Raw genomic sequence first — 16,325 nt, 5'->3', positions numbered from 1 at the left:
AAAATTATTTTTATTTTCTTTTTCGTAACTCGTTTTCGTAACGTTTATGTACCCTCACCCTGGGTTACCATATACGAAAGTTTATAACAGTTTTGATGATGAACGGCTTCTTTCACTCGCTGCCTTCGGCCATGCCATCAAAATGTAATCAAGGCTCAGAACAAAAAAATCCCCGCTTCCAATCAGAATCCGATTAAGATCATGAGGCAAAACGGCCGTTTTTCAAAAAAAAAATCTTCTAATTGCATGGTTTTAATTGGAGCACACTGAAAGTCGGCAATAATTAGTAATAAGCTTACACACGTTTTCAAAAATTTTACTTAACAACACTTTACTTAACAAAAATAACAACACATGTTTGTTAAAATACTAGGTATTAGCATTTTCAACCACCATTTCATAAATAACTGATGCAGACCGAATGATCGCAATTTTTCAAATCCTGTCTAAATGAAGAAAATTGAAAAAAAAAAATCAAAATTTAATCACCAATATTTGTGTAACAAGCGACATGAAATTCGTATTGAAGCGAATTAAAACCCGAATGGCAACATCTATGATAAGGATACCCCGCTAATGAATAGCTTATATGACTCTTGGGATGCTGAGCTTCAGTCAGTTGAGAATCGACTGTCGGTAGGAACGAACGCGAATTCGGAGGAAAAACACGCCAAAGGTTGAGTTAGTGATATACGTTGATCTTGCGTATCGGGAGGAAGTGAAGTGAGGCGTAGGGGAACATGCTCTATTATGCGCCACCTAAGCGAATCGCTTATTTTCTATGTATTCCACATACAAATTGTGCTAAAAATGGGTGGAATCGTTGAATAAAAGTGTTTTCTACAAATGCCTATGGATTTTCGTTACTCAAATTGCTATAGTTTCTTCAAAAACATGATTTTTAAAAACCATATTCAAAGCCACAGAACAAAACTGTGTTGCGAATACGCGCCGCTGTGTATTCAATACGCGCCTAGCAGCCGAACACACCCGAGAGCAGCCGAAGACCGAAAACACACCAATACTTACAGACACTTTGACTGAAAAGAAAATCAAAATGGACTAATAGAAATTTAACAAAAATTGGAAAATAGATTTTTTGGGCTAAATTAACGCTCAAAATATGGTTTTAGACTTTTTGTTCATTTTCAATGAAAATTGGCCTTTTTGAAAAATTAATGCTATTTTCAGCCTACTACGATTGGCGCGTTATAAAGAGCGCATGGGCCGTGATAGAACATACCCATGAAAAGCATACCTTAGCGAGTTCAGTATGATTTTTTTGTATAAAATCATCATTTAGATTCTCCTCTATCGATGTGTCAGAAAATATTGTCTTATTCGTTTTTCTCTGCTTGGTGACACCTTATTAAAAGTGTTTTAAAATTTAGATCGAAATGAAGAAAAACCTAAATTGTGAAATTATCACGACACAGGGGCATTTTAAGGAAAAATTCATACTTGCCATGACCAATCACAGCATTTAAAACAAATTGGTAATATTTTGCAGGCTTAAAATGTTTCAGATTCTTCAAAACAACAGTGGCGCGTATTAGCCACATGGGGCGTTATATGAACTTTTCCCCTATACTGGAGAACACAAGAATGTTGCGTTCGAGACCGCAGAACATGTGGATTCTGCCATTAGTGATGCTTAGCTGTGGCCTGTTGGTGGTTCGCTGCCAAAGTCAAGGGTCAGTTTCAAATGTTTTTCTACCCGCGTTCCGCGACTGTGTGAGTTGAATCAATCGAAAAAAGATTGCGAACGATGGGGAATTCCCCGCAGTCGAAGGAATCCCCGCGTTGAGCTATCAGAAGACTCAATGAGAACGGTCTTTCCGTTGTGTCTGTCTTGACTTAATCATATCAAGGAAAGGATCACAACAAATGGAAGAAAGCGCTCATTGAAGAAATGTTTTTAATTTGATCCGGGTGCCGCCGTCATTTTGAAGTGTAGACATATTCTGACTTCAATATGAGCAGTATGCAATTGCATAGTACAATCATGCCGAGATGTGAAAAAAATGATGATAACGGAATTTATTTGTATATCAAAAAGTGAACGCACCGATTGAACGTTTCTTGGGGCCTGTTTTGACACTCCAGAAGAGCTTGTAACTCCCAGAAAATTTGATTTATAATAAAGCTAACATTCGAGCCGATCAAAGGTTTAAACTCTGGTTAAAAATGTTTAATAGGTGTAAAACACTTACTTTATCCTTTTTCATAAATTATGAAATGGAATCATAATGTTACAAATCAAAGAACGCAAACAATAGGGGAGATTGGGGAAACGTGGGCCACTCTGAATATCTCAGGTGTGTGTTGAGATAAAAATCTCAATCCAATTGCCTTCGGCGCCGCTTTGCGTAAGCATATTTTTCTATATGTTGTCGACTTAAATATGCATCACATGTTTTTTTTATTTATCAAGCTTAAAGTTCATAACAAAAACATGCTTAGACGCTAATGAACTTAGATCTGTCATGTTCTCTCATGTGGAAAGGGAATTTTTGATGAAACATCAATAAATCACACAAACGCAACCAACTTGCAAATCATAACTTGTGGGGAATCGAGGGCCACATTTTGTGGAATATCTTGTGTCACCTATATTTTTATGTTTTTATACACATTCAGAACTTAGAATACGTATTTCCTATCTAGAAAGTTTTCTTATGCCAAATGAGTTATGAAAAATATTTTGTCCATCCTATATAAAGAATTTGGCAAAACGTTCGCGAGCCAGGTTTTAGGAATTATTCGACCACATTCAACCCTATTTTTTAGTTCCTCATCTGAAATTCCTTTAAAATATCTAAATGAATCATGGAATTGCAGTTTTGGGTCAACTCATAAATTTTGCGCGTTATCTAGTCAATTTGGATTTGGTGGCTCACAATTCCCTACAAGTTAAAAAAACTTTTTATAAAACAGACAGAACTCGGGAAAGTTAAATTTATTATTTAAAAAAAATGCCTAATGATACCTTTAAAATGTAGGAAACCTTTCCATTTTTTTTTTCTTTTTTTCTTTCAGAATAAAGAAGTTATGAAGCAAAGAAAAAAGTGGCCCATGATACCCCACACTCCTCTAAATATAGAGTGAAACTACAGTGAGCGGATCAAGAACAGTATCACTATGTGTTCGGCTTGTTAAAATATGAATGATTGAAAACCATCAATATTTTCTTCTACTTTTTTTAATAGTACCACTAATGTTTTTCTACAAAAATCAAGATTATTTCTTAAAATAACTGATTAAAAGTGGATGCTTCTTCAAAGTATTTGAATAGATAACTATATTTTTAGGCGTTTTCTAGTATTCTAAAGGTTTTAAAAGGATTTTTTAGAGATTTGCTTTTAGCACCAAGTAGTTTGACATTTGAACTATAATCTCTATAAAACGGCTTAATTTCATCATTAACATGACGTGAAATGATGAAACAAATATTCTGGGATAATTTTGAATTAGAATAAACAAGTTTTGATTCAAAAGCTTTGGCTTTTTTTCAGTAAACCACACTTTTACAGTTCAAGTCGCAGATGGTAGCAATATCTTGCAGTTTAAGGATACTTGAATTGCTGTAATGAATGGATACTTATCTTTATAGCATAAGAGGATTCGTAAATTTTAAAGCGGCCCAGAAATCAGTGCTAACCATTTTCCTGGTCGCAGCATACCGAGGTTTCTATAGCGATCGCCCAAGCACAAAACAATTTTTTCCCACATCAACATGACACGGCCATCACTTTTCTAAAACAACCACTGCACTGATATCGATTGCTGAGCAGCAAACTTTTCATTAGCAGCACCACCATCCTCTTCTCATATAAACACATTTTCACTTGAGGAATTCGGAACAGATCTTGGGGTTTATTCATTAGCCAGGAAGCCTACTTTTTCCTCACAGTAGCAACTACTTCTTGCGGCTTTTGATTATGATTTAAAACATCGAAGAAAAACGATGTTTGTACTATATTTTTAAGTCAAAAGTGTGTGTTCTGCTGTCAGTTCACCAACGACATTTATAAAAAAAATTCAAGCACAATATTTGTTTGATTGAGGCGAATGGCGATTCGCAACAAAGCAGTTTGACACGTAATTTGGTTTTTAATTAATATTTATTTTGAAGCTATGAAGACTTTTTTCCAAAAAAATTATTTGAATCCTAAGAGCACCTGTATCCGTGGTCCAAACAGCCGGTTTAGACCCAAATTCGGACCCGAGCAACCGCACTGGTGATCCATTATACCAGTTTCAACTCAACTTTTTTTAGAGCTGGTATAAGGATTGATCCAAAACTGATGAGATTTGGATCCAATTTGACGCAGTTCTAAACCGTTTGACAGTTAATGGAACACGAGTGCAGTTGCCAGTTTTTTCATTGGATCGGACATAATTTCTTTGGTTCAATTCTTGTATAAATTAGACCCAAGGAACACGAATACAGATGCTCTAAAATAAATATGTACAAATACTATGGAATCTTTTATATGTGTTGTAAGTCTACTCGGTTGAATAATTCTATTGAATCAATACAATCCAAAGATACTTTTTAATTTACCCACGGACCGCAGTTGAATTTAACCTTCCTTTGCGGTTAAGGTTCCTATGACCCGAACTGTACTTTCTCGAAGCGATGTCTCAGTAACAATTGAAGCTACATGCAGATACATGAGATTTTCTGACTTTTCCAAAAACCTAGATCCGAATTATTGTTTTGGTAATTAAATCAAAACTGCTAAACAGATTTTCATAAACTATACCATTTTGAAATTTTCCAAGTGTCTGCTATCAGTGTTTTTTTAAATTTTAGTTTTGATTTTTGTGGTCTTCAGAAAACTGACCTTAAAGCTAAAATTTCCAAAAAAAAAAATTGGTGTTTTACATCAAAGATAAGATTTTGTTGAAGTCATATTGAAAAACTTCTAATTGATATGAATTTTGGTAGGTTGAGCGCTCATATTGAAATAATAAAAGAGCTTGGTTTTCAGACCACAGCTGGCTATTTCAAAAGTTCGTAAACAATTTTTTTTTCAATGATTTTATAGCTATATTTTTAAAAGTATCGAGAAAAATTTGAAGTGATGAAAAAAAATTGCCGTTCTGTTCAATTACATTCATTTCCAACCGATAGTGATGAATTTATAATGAAAAGACTGATGGGTGACCCATTTCTAGTATTAAGAATTTCAATATATTAAGGAATAGGGACCGAGTCTGCGGTATACGGACTTTTACTTTACACTTTTTGTTACCCTGAGCACAATTACTCTATAATTATAAATTTATTTTATAAATAATATTTAGCTTAGCTTAGCTTAGCTTGATTGACTACTCACATCCACCTTGAATCATTGAACCCGAAATGCTCCTTAAGATGTCTGGATGAAGAATTTATAAGTATTCTAGTATACTCTGTGATTGATTTCTTAATTTGGTTTAAATACAAGTCAATACAATTCGGATTCCAAGTTCGCAGGCGTGGCTCAGTAGAACAAGTTCCACATCGCCAATGGTTGCTACTCCGTGATTGACCGAGGCCATCAATTTTGCTCAGAGGTCAAATGAACGGAACCTGGGATTGGCTACACATTCACAATGCACAAAACTGATGCTCTCTCTTTAAACATCAATAACGGCGCCGGCCACGTCCTAGTAGTCAATTGATAGGATAGAAAAAATGAGAAAGGGATAAAAGAACAACTTTGTGCTTAAGGACCGAGGTCACCTCTGCATCCTTGCAAAAAAAAAAACTTGTAGGGAATGTGGGGGAAAGGAAGTAATAAGGAAACACTTTTGACTAGTGTTATGCTGATAGTTTTTTCTCCTGAAATATAATTTATATTTATTAAAACATTTTAACGATGTAAGAAACAACATTTTTGAAAGGTGATAATGACTAAAACACATTAGAAGTCAATCTATCAACTTGATTTCCATTTTCATATCTCTAATAGTTGTTGCTCAATTATATGGAAAGTTCGAAATGATATTCGAACTGGTGTTCTAAATCATATTTTTGTAGGAATTTAAAAAACCAATAAAAATGTAAAAGTTGAAATATTTTGGAAAAAAAATTCCGAAAAAAAATTGTAATAACTAAAGAATAGAACCATATTGAAGAAAACAAGTCCAAATAGAACGTTTTACGTGGTTTTACCACTTTTTCAAGAGAAATGGAGAGAATGTGATCACATATAAAAACATTAAATGTTGATTATTTTAAACCATTTCATTTGAATTTTGAAATTCAGGTAACGACTTTCCGCATTTGGTCAGAAACATTAGGATTTAACGTGTTCCCTGTTTATGATTTTATCATGACGAAAATGATTATTGATGAGTCTTCAAAATTTTGAACATTTGAATAAGGAAAAATTTAAGAGCAATGTAGAAATCCAAATGAAGTTATTTAATAAGTCAATCCAAACATTGAAAAGAACCAATTTTGTTGAAAATATAATTTAAATAACGATTGGTTTGAAAACATTGAAAATTATTTTATCAAAATATCGAAATGTTTTTTTGTTACATTTTTAATTTGACAAAAATATTTGTGAATAGCTTTCCGCATTGAAAACATTATAGAATTTAAGGTTAATTTACAGTTTCTACTAACTGATTATTAAAAATAAATGAGAATACTTAGCTTTAACGTTTTCCGGATACCAAACATGAATAGATGACTTCGAAAGTTTTAATTCTCGATAAGTATGATTTGCCGACCGCATTCCAGAAAGACAGGACAAATAAAGTTTTGAAATAAGGGTTTGAGAGCACATGAAATTTTTTCCACGAAAACAAAACACTTCCGTCATCGACGGTCACAGCCTACCGAGTCCAAATTTATTTTATAAATAATATTTTGAGAAATACTATATACGACACTTCAATTGACTGAAGAATTTGAAATCTGCACATTTCATGTTGAAATACGGCTAAGCGATTTTCAGAAATCTCTCGTTGTATGTTTTTCGTGGTTTTAATGTGATAAAAACACCACCAAAAAATTAAAATTTAGTAAGTTTCCATTGTTTTTATGTTTTAATAGAGTAAATAATACATCAGACCAATGTTATAAATATAAGGTAATTATTAGGTTAAATAACAATGATTTTCAAGAAGAAAATCAATGATTTTTTTTAATTTTTCTTATATTTTCATTTATGCCACATGACATCAGAAACCACAAACTTCAATTGAATCTTTAAATCAGCCAAAACTCAACTGACATAGTGAAATTTAATTATTCAAAACCGGGATGGTCACTATCTTCGTTCAAAAACGCCATCTTTTTTCGACCATCTTGTCTTTTGGCTCAATTTTCAGACATCAACAAAATTATAATAATTTTTGTTCTTCATAAATAGATAGCAAACATGTAGCCGATTCCAAAATGGTATAATTTATGAAAATCTGTTTTAAATTATTTAGTAGTTTTAAAGAAACAGCCAAAATAGTAGTTGTCCGGGACAATTTGTCCCTTTTTTTTAATCGCAAAGGAAGGTTAAGAGAATCTTTCGATTGCTTTGATTCACTATGGAATCTTTTATGTTTGTATACAAGCATGAATTTTCATTTGGGCGACTTCAACGCAATGATTGTCTCCGACAATCAGGATTTTGAGCGCATCATAGGGCGCCATGGCCTAGGACAGATGAGCGAAAACGGGCGAATATTGTGGCAACAACAAACATGGTGATCGGTGGATCGCTTTTCCCCCATCGACCAGCACATAAGGTCACTTGGGTATCCCGAGATGGCCGAACAGAAAATCAAATTGATCACAGCTGCATCAGCCGAAAATGGAGAAGGAGCCTTCTTGATGTCCGTAACAAACGAAGCGCAGACATTGCATCTGACCATCATCTCGTCCTTGGCGAGGTACGACTGAGAGTTGCGCGTGTTCAGCGGCGCGAGGAGAAAGTCTGATGTCAGAGGTGAAAAGAGCATACGTTCAGGGAATCAGGGAACTGGTGAAATAAAAATCAGGCAAAATCAGGCTACGATAAAGCAACGGAAATTTCGCTAAAAGTGAAGACCTTTTTTTTTGGTCACTGATCTTCATTTTCTCTCCAATATGTGTTGTGGGCCTACTTGGTTGAATAATACTTTTGAATCAAAGCGATCGAAAGAATCCCTTTGATTCCCTTTTTTTACAATAAGAATACAAGGGAATCTTTCGATTGCTTTGATTCAGCCGCATTTCCACTTTTTCACTTCAGCAAAGGTACCTAATCCAGTTCCATACTACCTATCTTTCATCACATTCGCAAAACTCAGGCAAAATCAGGCATATTTTCAAAAACCAGGCAAATTCAATGGCTTATCAGGTTGTCAGGCAGAGCCTCGAAAAATCAGGCAATGTCTGAAAAATCAGGCACATTGGCATCTCTGGTTGAAACGCTAGAGTCCCGAGCCTCGAAATTGCCAACAGACGGAACAGTCGAAGAACAGTGGTGTAAAATCAAGAATTCCTTTGTCACGACGAGCCATATGGTACTCTCGATAAAGTTGTGGAAGAAGAAGTGAATGGATGGATTGATTGATTGTTTGTTTGATTAGAGAAACTTTAAACTTAAAAGTTCATTCATCTCTGAAGAAGTGAACGGATGTCGGATGAAACTTGGAGGATGGTCGATGATCGGAGGAAGGCGAAAGTCGGAATTCAGCAGACATATACCGGATCAAAGCAGCCACCTGCTTACGATATGCGGAGCCGGAAATGGCAGTTAAACGAGCTGGTAGACGAGACAAGAGAGCTTGGACAAACTCCCTGTTAGAGTAACCAAGTTAGCCTTGATCACTAACGAAGAATGTCATGTTAGGAAAATAAAACTTTAGTTGTTACCAGACTACCAAACACATCAGACGTCTTTTAATTACTGCGTTCATCAGGTTATGGGCCCAGCCTCTGACCTGTGAGTTCTGGTATAACGATGGAAAGCGAAGATTCCAAGAAATGGCTTTTCGATGGGACCAACATCGACAATTGGTTGTTCCGGATGCAAATCCTTTTGGAAGAGAAGGGTCTCATGGACTGCGTGGAACGTTGCGCAAGTGAGGAACCTTATGCAAGGGATTTGGCCACGGACACACCGGAAGTACGGACTGCGAAGGCCGCGAAGCGTGCTGAAAGGTTGCAGCGAGATCGTCAATGCAAATCGGTGATTGTTCATCGGATTGCCGAAAGCCAGCTTGAGTACGTGAAGGACAAGCGTTCTGCAAAAGATATGTGGGACACCCTGAAGAACACGTTCCAACGGAAAGGTTTCGGCAGCCAAATTTTTCTCCGCCGGAAACTGCTGACGATGAAGCTACATGAAGATGTCGAGATCCAAAGCCACCTACTGGAATTCGACAAGGTTTTGCGAGATTTGAAGGCGAGTGGAGCAAAAATCGACGAACAAGATGCAATTTGTTATTTGCTGCTGACTCTCCCTCCATCCTACGACGCATTGGTGACCGCCCTGGATACTGTGGAACCCGCAAGGCTTAACCTAGGATTCGTTAGAACACGCTTATTGGACGAGGAGACTAGGCGAGTCAACAAGAACATGGGCGAAGCATCTGGAGGAACCGTGTCGGCATTTGTAAGCAAAAAGTTCACCTTCAAATGCTACAACTGTGGTCAGTCGGGACACAAGCGGGCTGACTGTAAGGAGAAATCTGCGGACTGGAAAGAGCGTTCAGTTTTCAAGAAGGACGCTGGTCGGAAGCAGAGAGGCAAAGCTCACGTCGGTGTTGAAACGGATATTACTTTTCTGGCAGCGAGTGGCGAAGAAGCGCTTCTTGTCAAGAAAGAGGAAGCAGAATCGAAAATCGACTGGTATGTAGACTCGGGGGCGACGAACCACATGCTAAACTCCGAGGCCTATTTTGAAGAACTGCACAAGTTATCGGAACCGATTCGAATCATCGTTGCCAAAAGCGGTCAGTGCATGGAAGCGGATTATGCTGGTACTGTGCGAGCGGAAACCGTTGTCAACAAAAGACGGTACAGAGCTGTTCTGGAAGAGGTTTTGTACGTTCCGAAACTCAGTTGCAATTTATTTTCTGTGCGACGAGTTGAGCAAGAAGGATTCAAGGTGACGTTTTTCAATGGCAAGGTCGAAATGGAGAAGAACGGGAATTTGTTTGCTACCGGAAGGCGAGGTCGATCGTTGTACAACCTGGACATCTACATGCCGCAACCGAATTCGAATGCAATGTTGGCCAAAGCAGACAATATTGGTTTGTGGCATCGACGATTTGGGCACCTTGGTGTTGCGAATCTACAGAAGCTGTGGTCCAACGAGATGGTCATTTCGAAGGAGACGATATCCAAAGCGAAACTGGACACCGTTTGTGAAGCTTGCGTTGCTGGAAAATTTTCACGATTACCGTTTACCAAGGTTGAAGAACCGAAATCTAGAAGACCGTTGGAATTGGTTCATACGGACGTATGTGGGCCATTCAACCCACGTACATGGAACCGAAAACGTTATTTTGTGTCGTTTGTGGATGATTTCACACACTTCACGGTGGTTTACCTGTTGGAAGCGAAGGACGAGGTTTTTGAAAAATTCCTGGAGTACCGAGCGAAAGTGACGGCCTATTTTGGGTCGAAAATTGCCAGGTTGAGGTGTGACAATGGCGGTGAGTACGCTAGCAACAAGTTTCAGAAGATGTGTTGTCAAGAAGGCATCTCAATCGAATTCACCGTTCCCTACACCCCACAACAAAACGGTGTAGCAGAACGGATGAACAGGACGCTGCTGGATAAATCGAGGTCGCTGATTTTCGACTCTGGATTGCCGAAAATGATGTGGGGTGAAGCTGTGTTGACCGCTGCCTACCTTGGAAACCGAAGTCCGACGACAGCACTACGAGAAATGAAAACGCCCTACGAAATGTGGTACCAGAGGAAGCCGGATGTGGACAACTTGAAGGTCTTTGGTTGTACTGCATATACCCACGTTCCTAAGCAACATCGAGATAAGCTTGATCCGAGGGCCGAGAAGAATGTGATGATCGGTTACGCCACTAACGGTTATCGCATTTGGAACACGACGAAAAAGAAGCTCTTTGTTTCAAGAGATGTAACGTTTGATGAGAAGCCGAGGTCTAGAGCATGGATGAATCCGGAAGAGGAAACCACAGAATCTGTAACGGAGGTACCGTTGCCAACTGAATTGGAAGAACCTGCTGATGAGAAAGTGGATCCTGAAAATAATTTCGTCGATACGTTGGTCGAAGAAGATGAATTGGATCCTCAGCCAAATGAAGCGGTGACAGCAGAAAGGCCGAAACGTAAAACGTGTGCTCCGAAGAAGTTCCAGGATTACCATATGTCGTGCCATGCTGAAACGTTGGTCGAGTACGCCCTGAATGCTGAAAGTTTCGTGGAAGATTTGCCGAAAACTATCAAGGGCCTGAAACAACGTGAGGACTGGAAATTTTGGAAAACGGCGATCGAGAGCGAATTAGAATCTTTACGGCGGAATGAAACTTGGGAATTGGTGCCGAGGCCGCTGAACAGAAATGTTATCGACAGCAAATGGGTTTTCTGCGTGAAGCGAGATGCCAACGGTGATGTGGAACGTTACAAGGCCCGACTAGTTGCGAGAGGTTATTCGCAGCGTAAGGATCTGGATTACAACGAGACGTTTGTCCCTGTTGCTAAAGTTACGACGGTGAGAATATTGTTAGCAATTGCGACACAACGGAACTGCTTCATTCATCAAATGGACGTCAAGACGGCGTTCTTGAATGGTCGATTGAAGGAAGAGATATTCATGAGCCAGCCGGAGGGATATGATTCTGGTGACCGGAACTTGGTGTGCCGTCTCAAGAAATCTCTTTACGGATTGAAGCAGGCGCCTAGAAGCTGGAATGAAGCCTTCAACTCCTACGTTCTCGAACTTGGATTCGAGAGGTCGAAACTGGACAGCTGCCTATACAAGTTTGAAGCTGGAAAGAATGTCATCCATCTGCTCCTTTATGTGGATGATATTCTATTGGTATCCAACGATGTAGCTGAGCTGGAAAAATTGAAAATGAAATTGTCAAAGAAATTTGAAATGAAAGACATGGGTGAAACAAAGCAATTCCTTGGGCTGAAGATAGATCGTGAACCTGGAAAAATGAAAGTCAGTCAACCGAAGTACATCAGCAATCTATTGAGGCGATTTGGAATGCTGGAATGTAACCCCGTGTCAACTCCGATGGAAGCAAACTTGAAATTAGGACGCAATGAAAATGCTGAAACGACCAAGAAACCCTACAAGGAACTCATTGGCTGTCTGACCTATCTAACCGTTTCAACAAGGCCGGACATCAGTGCAGCTGTGAACTATTTCAGTCGTTTTCAAGCATCTCCAACCGAAATTCACTGGACTCATCTGAGACGAATTCTGAGGTATCTGAAAGGCACTTCGGACATCGGTTTGGTCTATCAACGTCAGCAAGAGATGGAACCCTTGATTGGATATGCCGATGCTGATTGGGGGAGCAACGATGACAGAAAATCGATTTCTGGTTTCGTATTCCAGATTTATGGATCAACGGTGTCCTGGGCTACCAAGAAGCAAACCACTATTGCCTTATCATCAACAGAAGCAGAATACGTGTCAATAAGCCAAGCTGCCTGTGAAGCTGTATGGCTCCGCAATCTACTAACGGAACTTGGAATCGTTTTGAAGACTCCTACCGTATTATATGAAGATAACCAATCTTGTATCCGAGTAGCTGAGGAGCCCCGAGACCACAAGCGGTTGAAACACATTGACATACGATACAACTTCATCCGAGAGTGTGTGCAGAATGGAATCATCAAGCCGGTGTATGTTGCCTCGAAGGATCAAGTAGCAGACATCTTTACTAAAGGCCTTACCAGAGGACCGTTCCAGTACCTGCGTATGAAGCTCGGATTACTTGGTTAAGCGAGGGTGTTAGAGTAACCAAGTTAGCCTTGATCACTAACGAAGAATGTCATGTTAGGAAAATAAAACTTTAGTTGTTACCAGACTACCAAACACATCAGACGTCTTTTAATTACTGCGTTCATCACTCCCTAGCCGGCGGGAGAAAAGCCGACGCCATTGGAGATATCCGATTACTTTATGACATTTCTCGCCGCCATAGAGATGCATGGACTAATGCAAGAATGCCGCTGAAAGACCGAGCAGGTCAGCTCAAGTGATGGACTGAGCATTTTGAACAACTCTTCCGAGTCACAAATAGCGACGGTCAACAGAACCTGCAACTCGAAGCGCCAACAGTAAGTCGCATTAATGGCGTCAACTCGGAAGCGCCCTCGCTGCCTGAATTAGAAGCGGCAATCAAAGCCATGAAGTCCAACAAAGCGCCTGGAATCGATTGCATTGCTGCTGAGATGTTCAAAGCCGACCCTTCCAGCACAAATGTTGCACCTTCTTTTCGCTGACATTTGGGATACGGCAACATTCCTGGCCAGCTGGATTCAGGGTATCCTAGTAAAGGTCCCGAAGAAATGAGACCTGACAGAGTGCAGTAACTTTCGTGATATAACTTTTGATCTGTACAACTTTCAAAGTACTCTGCAAAAAGATCCTGAACAGGATCCAGGAGAAAATCGACGCTACACTCCGGCGGCAACAGCTGGATTCCGATCCGGACGATGTGTAGACCACATCACAACGCTACGAATAATACTGGAAAAAATCAACGAATTCTACGACTCTCTTCTGCTGGTGTTTGTTGATTTCGGAAAAGCATTTGACCGACTGAACCACGAAAACATCTGGGCTGCTCTTAGACGACGAGGTGTCCCAGAGAAACTAGTCCATTTCATCGAAGCACAGTACGAGGCATGTCTTGTCTGATCCAATCCCGGTAACTGCTGGAGTGAGACAAGGATGTATCTTATCACAGCTACTGTTTCTCACCGTGATGGATGAGATCTTAACTGAATCGATTGACTGTGGACCAGTGATTGAAATCCTCACCAATTTTCTCATCAGAGGCATTCAAAATACACACTTTGAGGCCTCGCATAGCTATACAGGAGACGATACATATACATTCATTCAAACCTCCCCCCATGAGGAGGATCTGCTCTGAGAGACACTATTCGTTTGCTGCCCCGAACGAACTCTCTCAACGTTCGGTTGCTACATGATGCATGAAGAAGACGAGGCACACATAGTCATTTACGTTGTTGAATTTGAATAACTCCAGCCGACAGCTGTCGTTGAGGAGAACATCTTCAACCTCGCCGCAAAGGTTGAGGCAACAACAAAAACAACCGAACTTATTGCGTTGCACGGCCCGCAACGTGTAGTGCAAAGAGGGAGGAGGAAAAAGAAACGAAAAAACTAGCTGCCTGCGTGCGGTTGCTGTGCAGTAATAGCAATAGCAGAAAAACCTCACGCATTCGATCCAGGCACAAACGAGGAGACTCGGGTTTGCTCTGCCTTTTGAATTCGGTTCCCTCAAGGTTGTAACAGGAGATGAGTGAGAGCCATTCGTTTGGTTTTTTGGATTCGCTGCCTCGAATGTATACTGCTTCTTGAAGGCGGGCCATATTGAGAGCGTATGCATCATCGGTTTTGTCGTTTTCGCTGCCTCGAAGCAACCTTTGCTTCCGAGTAAAGCAGTGAGCGAGAGAAGGTTGATCAATTCATGCTCAGCAAAATTTAATCACTGCTGTGGACCGAACCGAGGGTTGCCGTGGAATCCTTCGATAATGGAGCAACTGAACGACCTTGACCTGCCTGACGATATTGTTTCGCTCGCCTAAAGACAACAAGACATACAGAGCAAACTCGACGACCTCACCGAAAGCTCCAAAGCAGCGGGTCTCAAAATCAATGTCGGAAAGACCAAGTCGATGGAAATCAACACAGGATATCTGTGTGGGCCAAACTCGACATGAAGAACCAAAGCATGAATGCTATCTATCGTTGTAGCTCACTATCGTTGTTAAGCATCGCTAAGGTAACAGACCTCTCCTTTATCTAGACTTCGATGAGGTGATTTGGCATTATGTGGTTTCCACATTTGGCGATCCTTCCAGGAGCCTGTTTTTGGCCAAGTTGAGTGAAAAAATTTTAATATCATTTCTTAAATTTCAGAAATAATCTTTTCAGTATTGACTAAACTGAACAAACATGCTGCTTTTGAGTTCATGTTCAGAAAGCTGTGGTTGATAGAGATTGAAATTGCGAGCTTAATGAGCTGCGCATGCGAGCCGAATGGGCTGCGCCAAATTGCGAGCTGGAATGCTGCGCCAAATTGCGAGCTTAATGAGCTGCGCCTGCGAGCTGGATGAGCTGCACGTGTGAGAAGAATGGGCTGCTCTAAATTGCGAGCTAGAAAAGCTGCGCCGAATTGCGAACTGGATGAGCAAAGGGAAGCTCTGCCTGAGTGCGAGCCTGAAATGTTGCACTTGTTTCGATCTAAGTATAAACACCTAAAAAGCCGATAGTACTGCGTCGAAATGCGATCTATAAGATAAGTGATGCGCTTGGGAACAAACTGTTCATCTCGAGCTTAATTTGCAACGGTTAGAAGCCGACCTAATGTGTTACTCCTTTATAGTTACAAGCTAAACGTGTTGCGCTGTAAGCGGACAAAAGCATAATTGTACTGCGTTACAATGCTACAAATGAGTTAACTGAGCTGCTACTAAAATAGACAATTTCGCTTGCACGCGAGCCTGCATATAGTAACGATTTTTAAGCGAGCAATGTTATACAACATGCGAATTAAACTTGCCAAAAGTTGAAATGCTCTGTAACGAATCAAAAAATACTCCTGAAAAGCAAGATGGCTGTGCTCATAAAAATGGAAGTCACAGTTGCTGCATAAACCACAAAAGAAAGCTATCCCTAACACCAGTGGCAGCTTGCTAATAGCTTCCGAAAAAAGCATAATTTGAAATGTAAACGATAAGCCTCAATAACTGTGCAAGAAAATTCTATAAGTTCAGGGACAGATTAACTGCTCTCGATTGCGCTTGTGAGAAACGTACTGCCGAAATCTTCTACGAACCTATATGAAAATATTTGCGCCAATCGAAATATCACGGAAAAAGAGAAGAATAAAAATGTTCAGCATGATATAACAATTAAGAAAAAAATATATTCCCGGCAGATTGAAGACGAAAAGATACCAGCTGATAGCTTTCTACCATTATTTTTTTCTGAGAGGAGGGTGATTGTGTGGGCCAAACTCGACATGAAGAACCAAAGCATGAATGCTATCTATCGTTGTTATGCATCGCTAAGGTAACAGACCTCTCCTTTACCTACACTTCGATGAGGTGATGATAATTCACTTTGGCATTATGTGGTTTC

General features: G+C 39.7%; 1 protein-coding gene across 1 annotated transcript in view; it reads left to right on the top strand.

Moving 5' to 3' along the window:
* The first annotated feature begins 618 nt into the window (after positions 1–618).
* The window catches only part of LOC129740937 (thioester-containing protein 1 allele S3-like), a 29,769-nt gene continuing 14,062 nt past the window's right edge, over positions 619–16,325 (top strand). The window contains exons 1-2 of the mRNA XM_055732590.1: positions 619–733; positions 1,589–1,694. Of these exons, the coding sequence (XP_055588565.1) occupies positions 1,606–1,694 (89 nt within the window). The 5' untranslated portion in view covers positions 619–733; positions 1,589–1,605. The remainder of the gene's footprint in view (positions 734–1,588; positions 1,695–16,325) is intronic.

Source organism: Uranotaenia lowii, chromosome 2 (genome assembly GCF_029784155.1).
Source record: "Uranotaenia lowii strain MFRU-FL chromosome 2, ASM2978415v1, whole genome shotgun sequence".
NCBI lineage: Eukaryota > Metazoa > Arthropoda > Insecta > Diptera > Culicidae > Uranotaenia > Uranotaenia lowii.
This window is presented reverse-complemented; position numbering and strand designations above follow the sequence as displayed.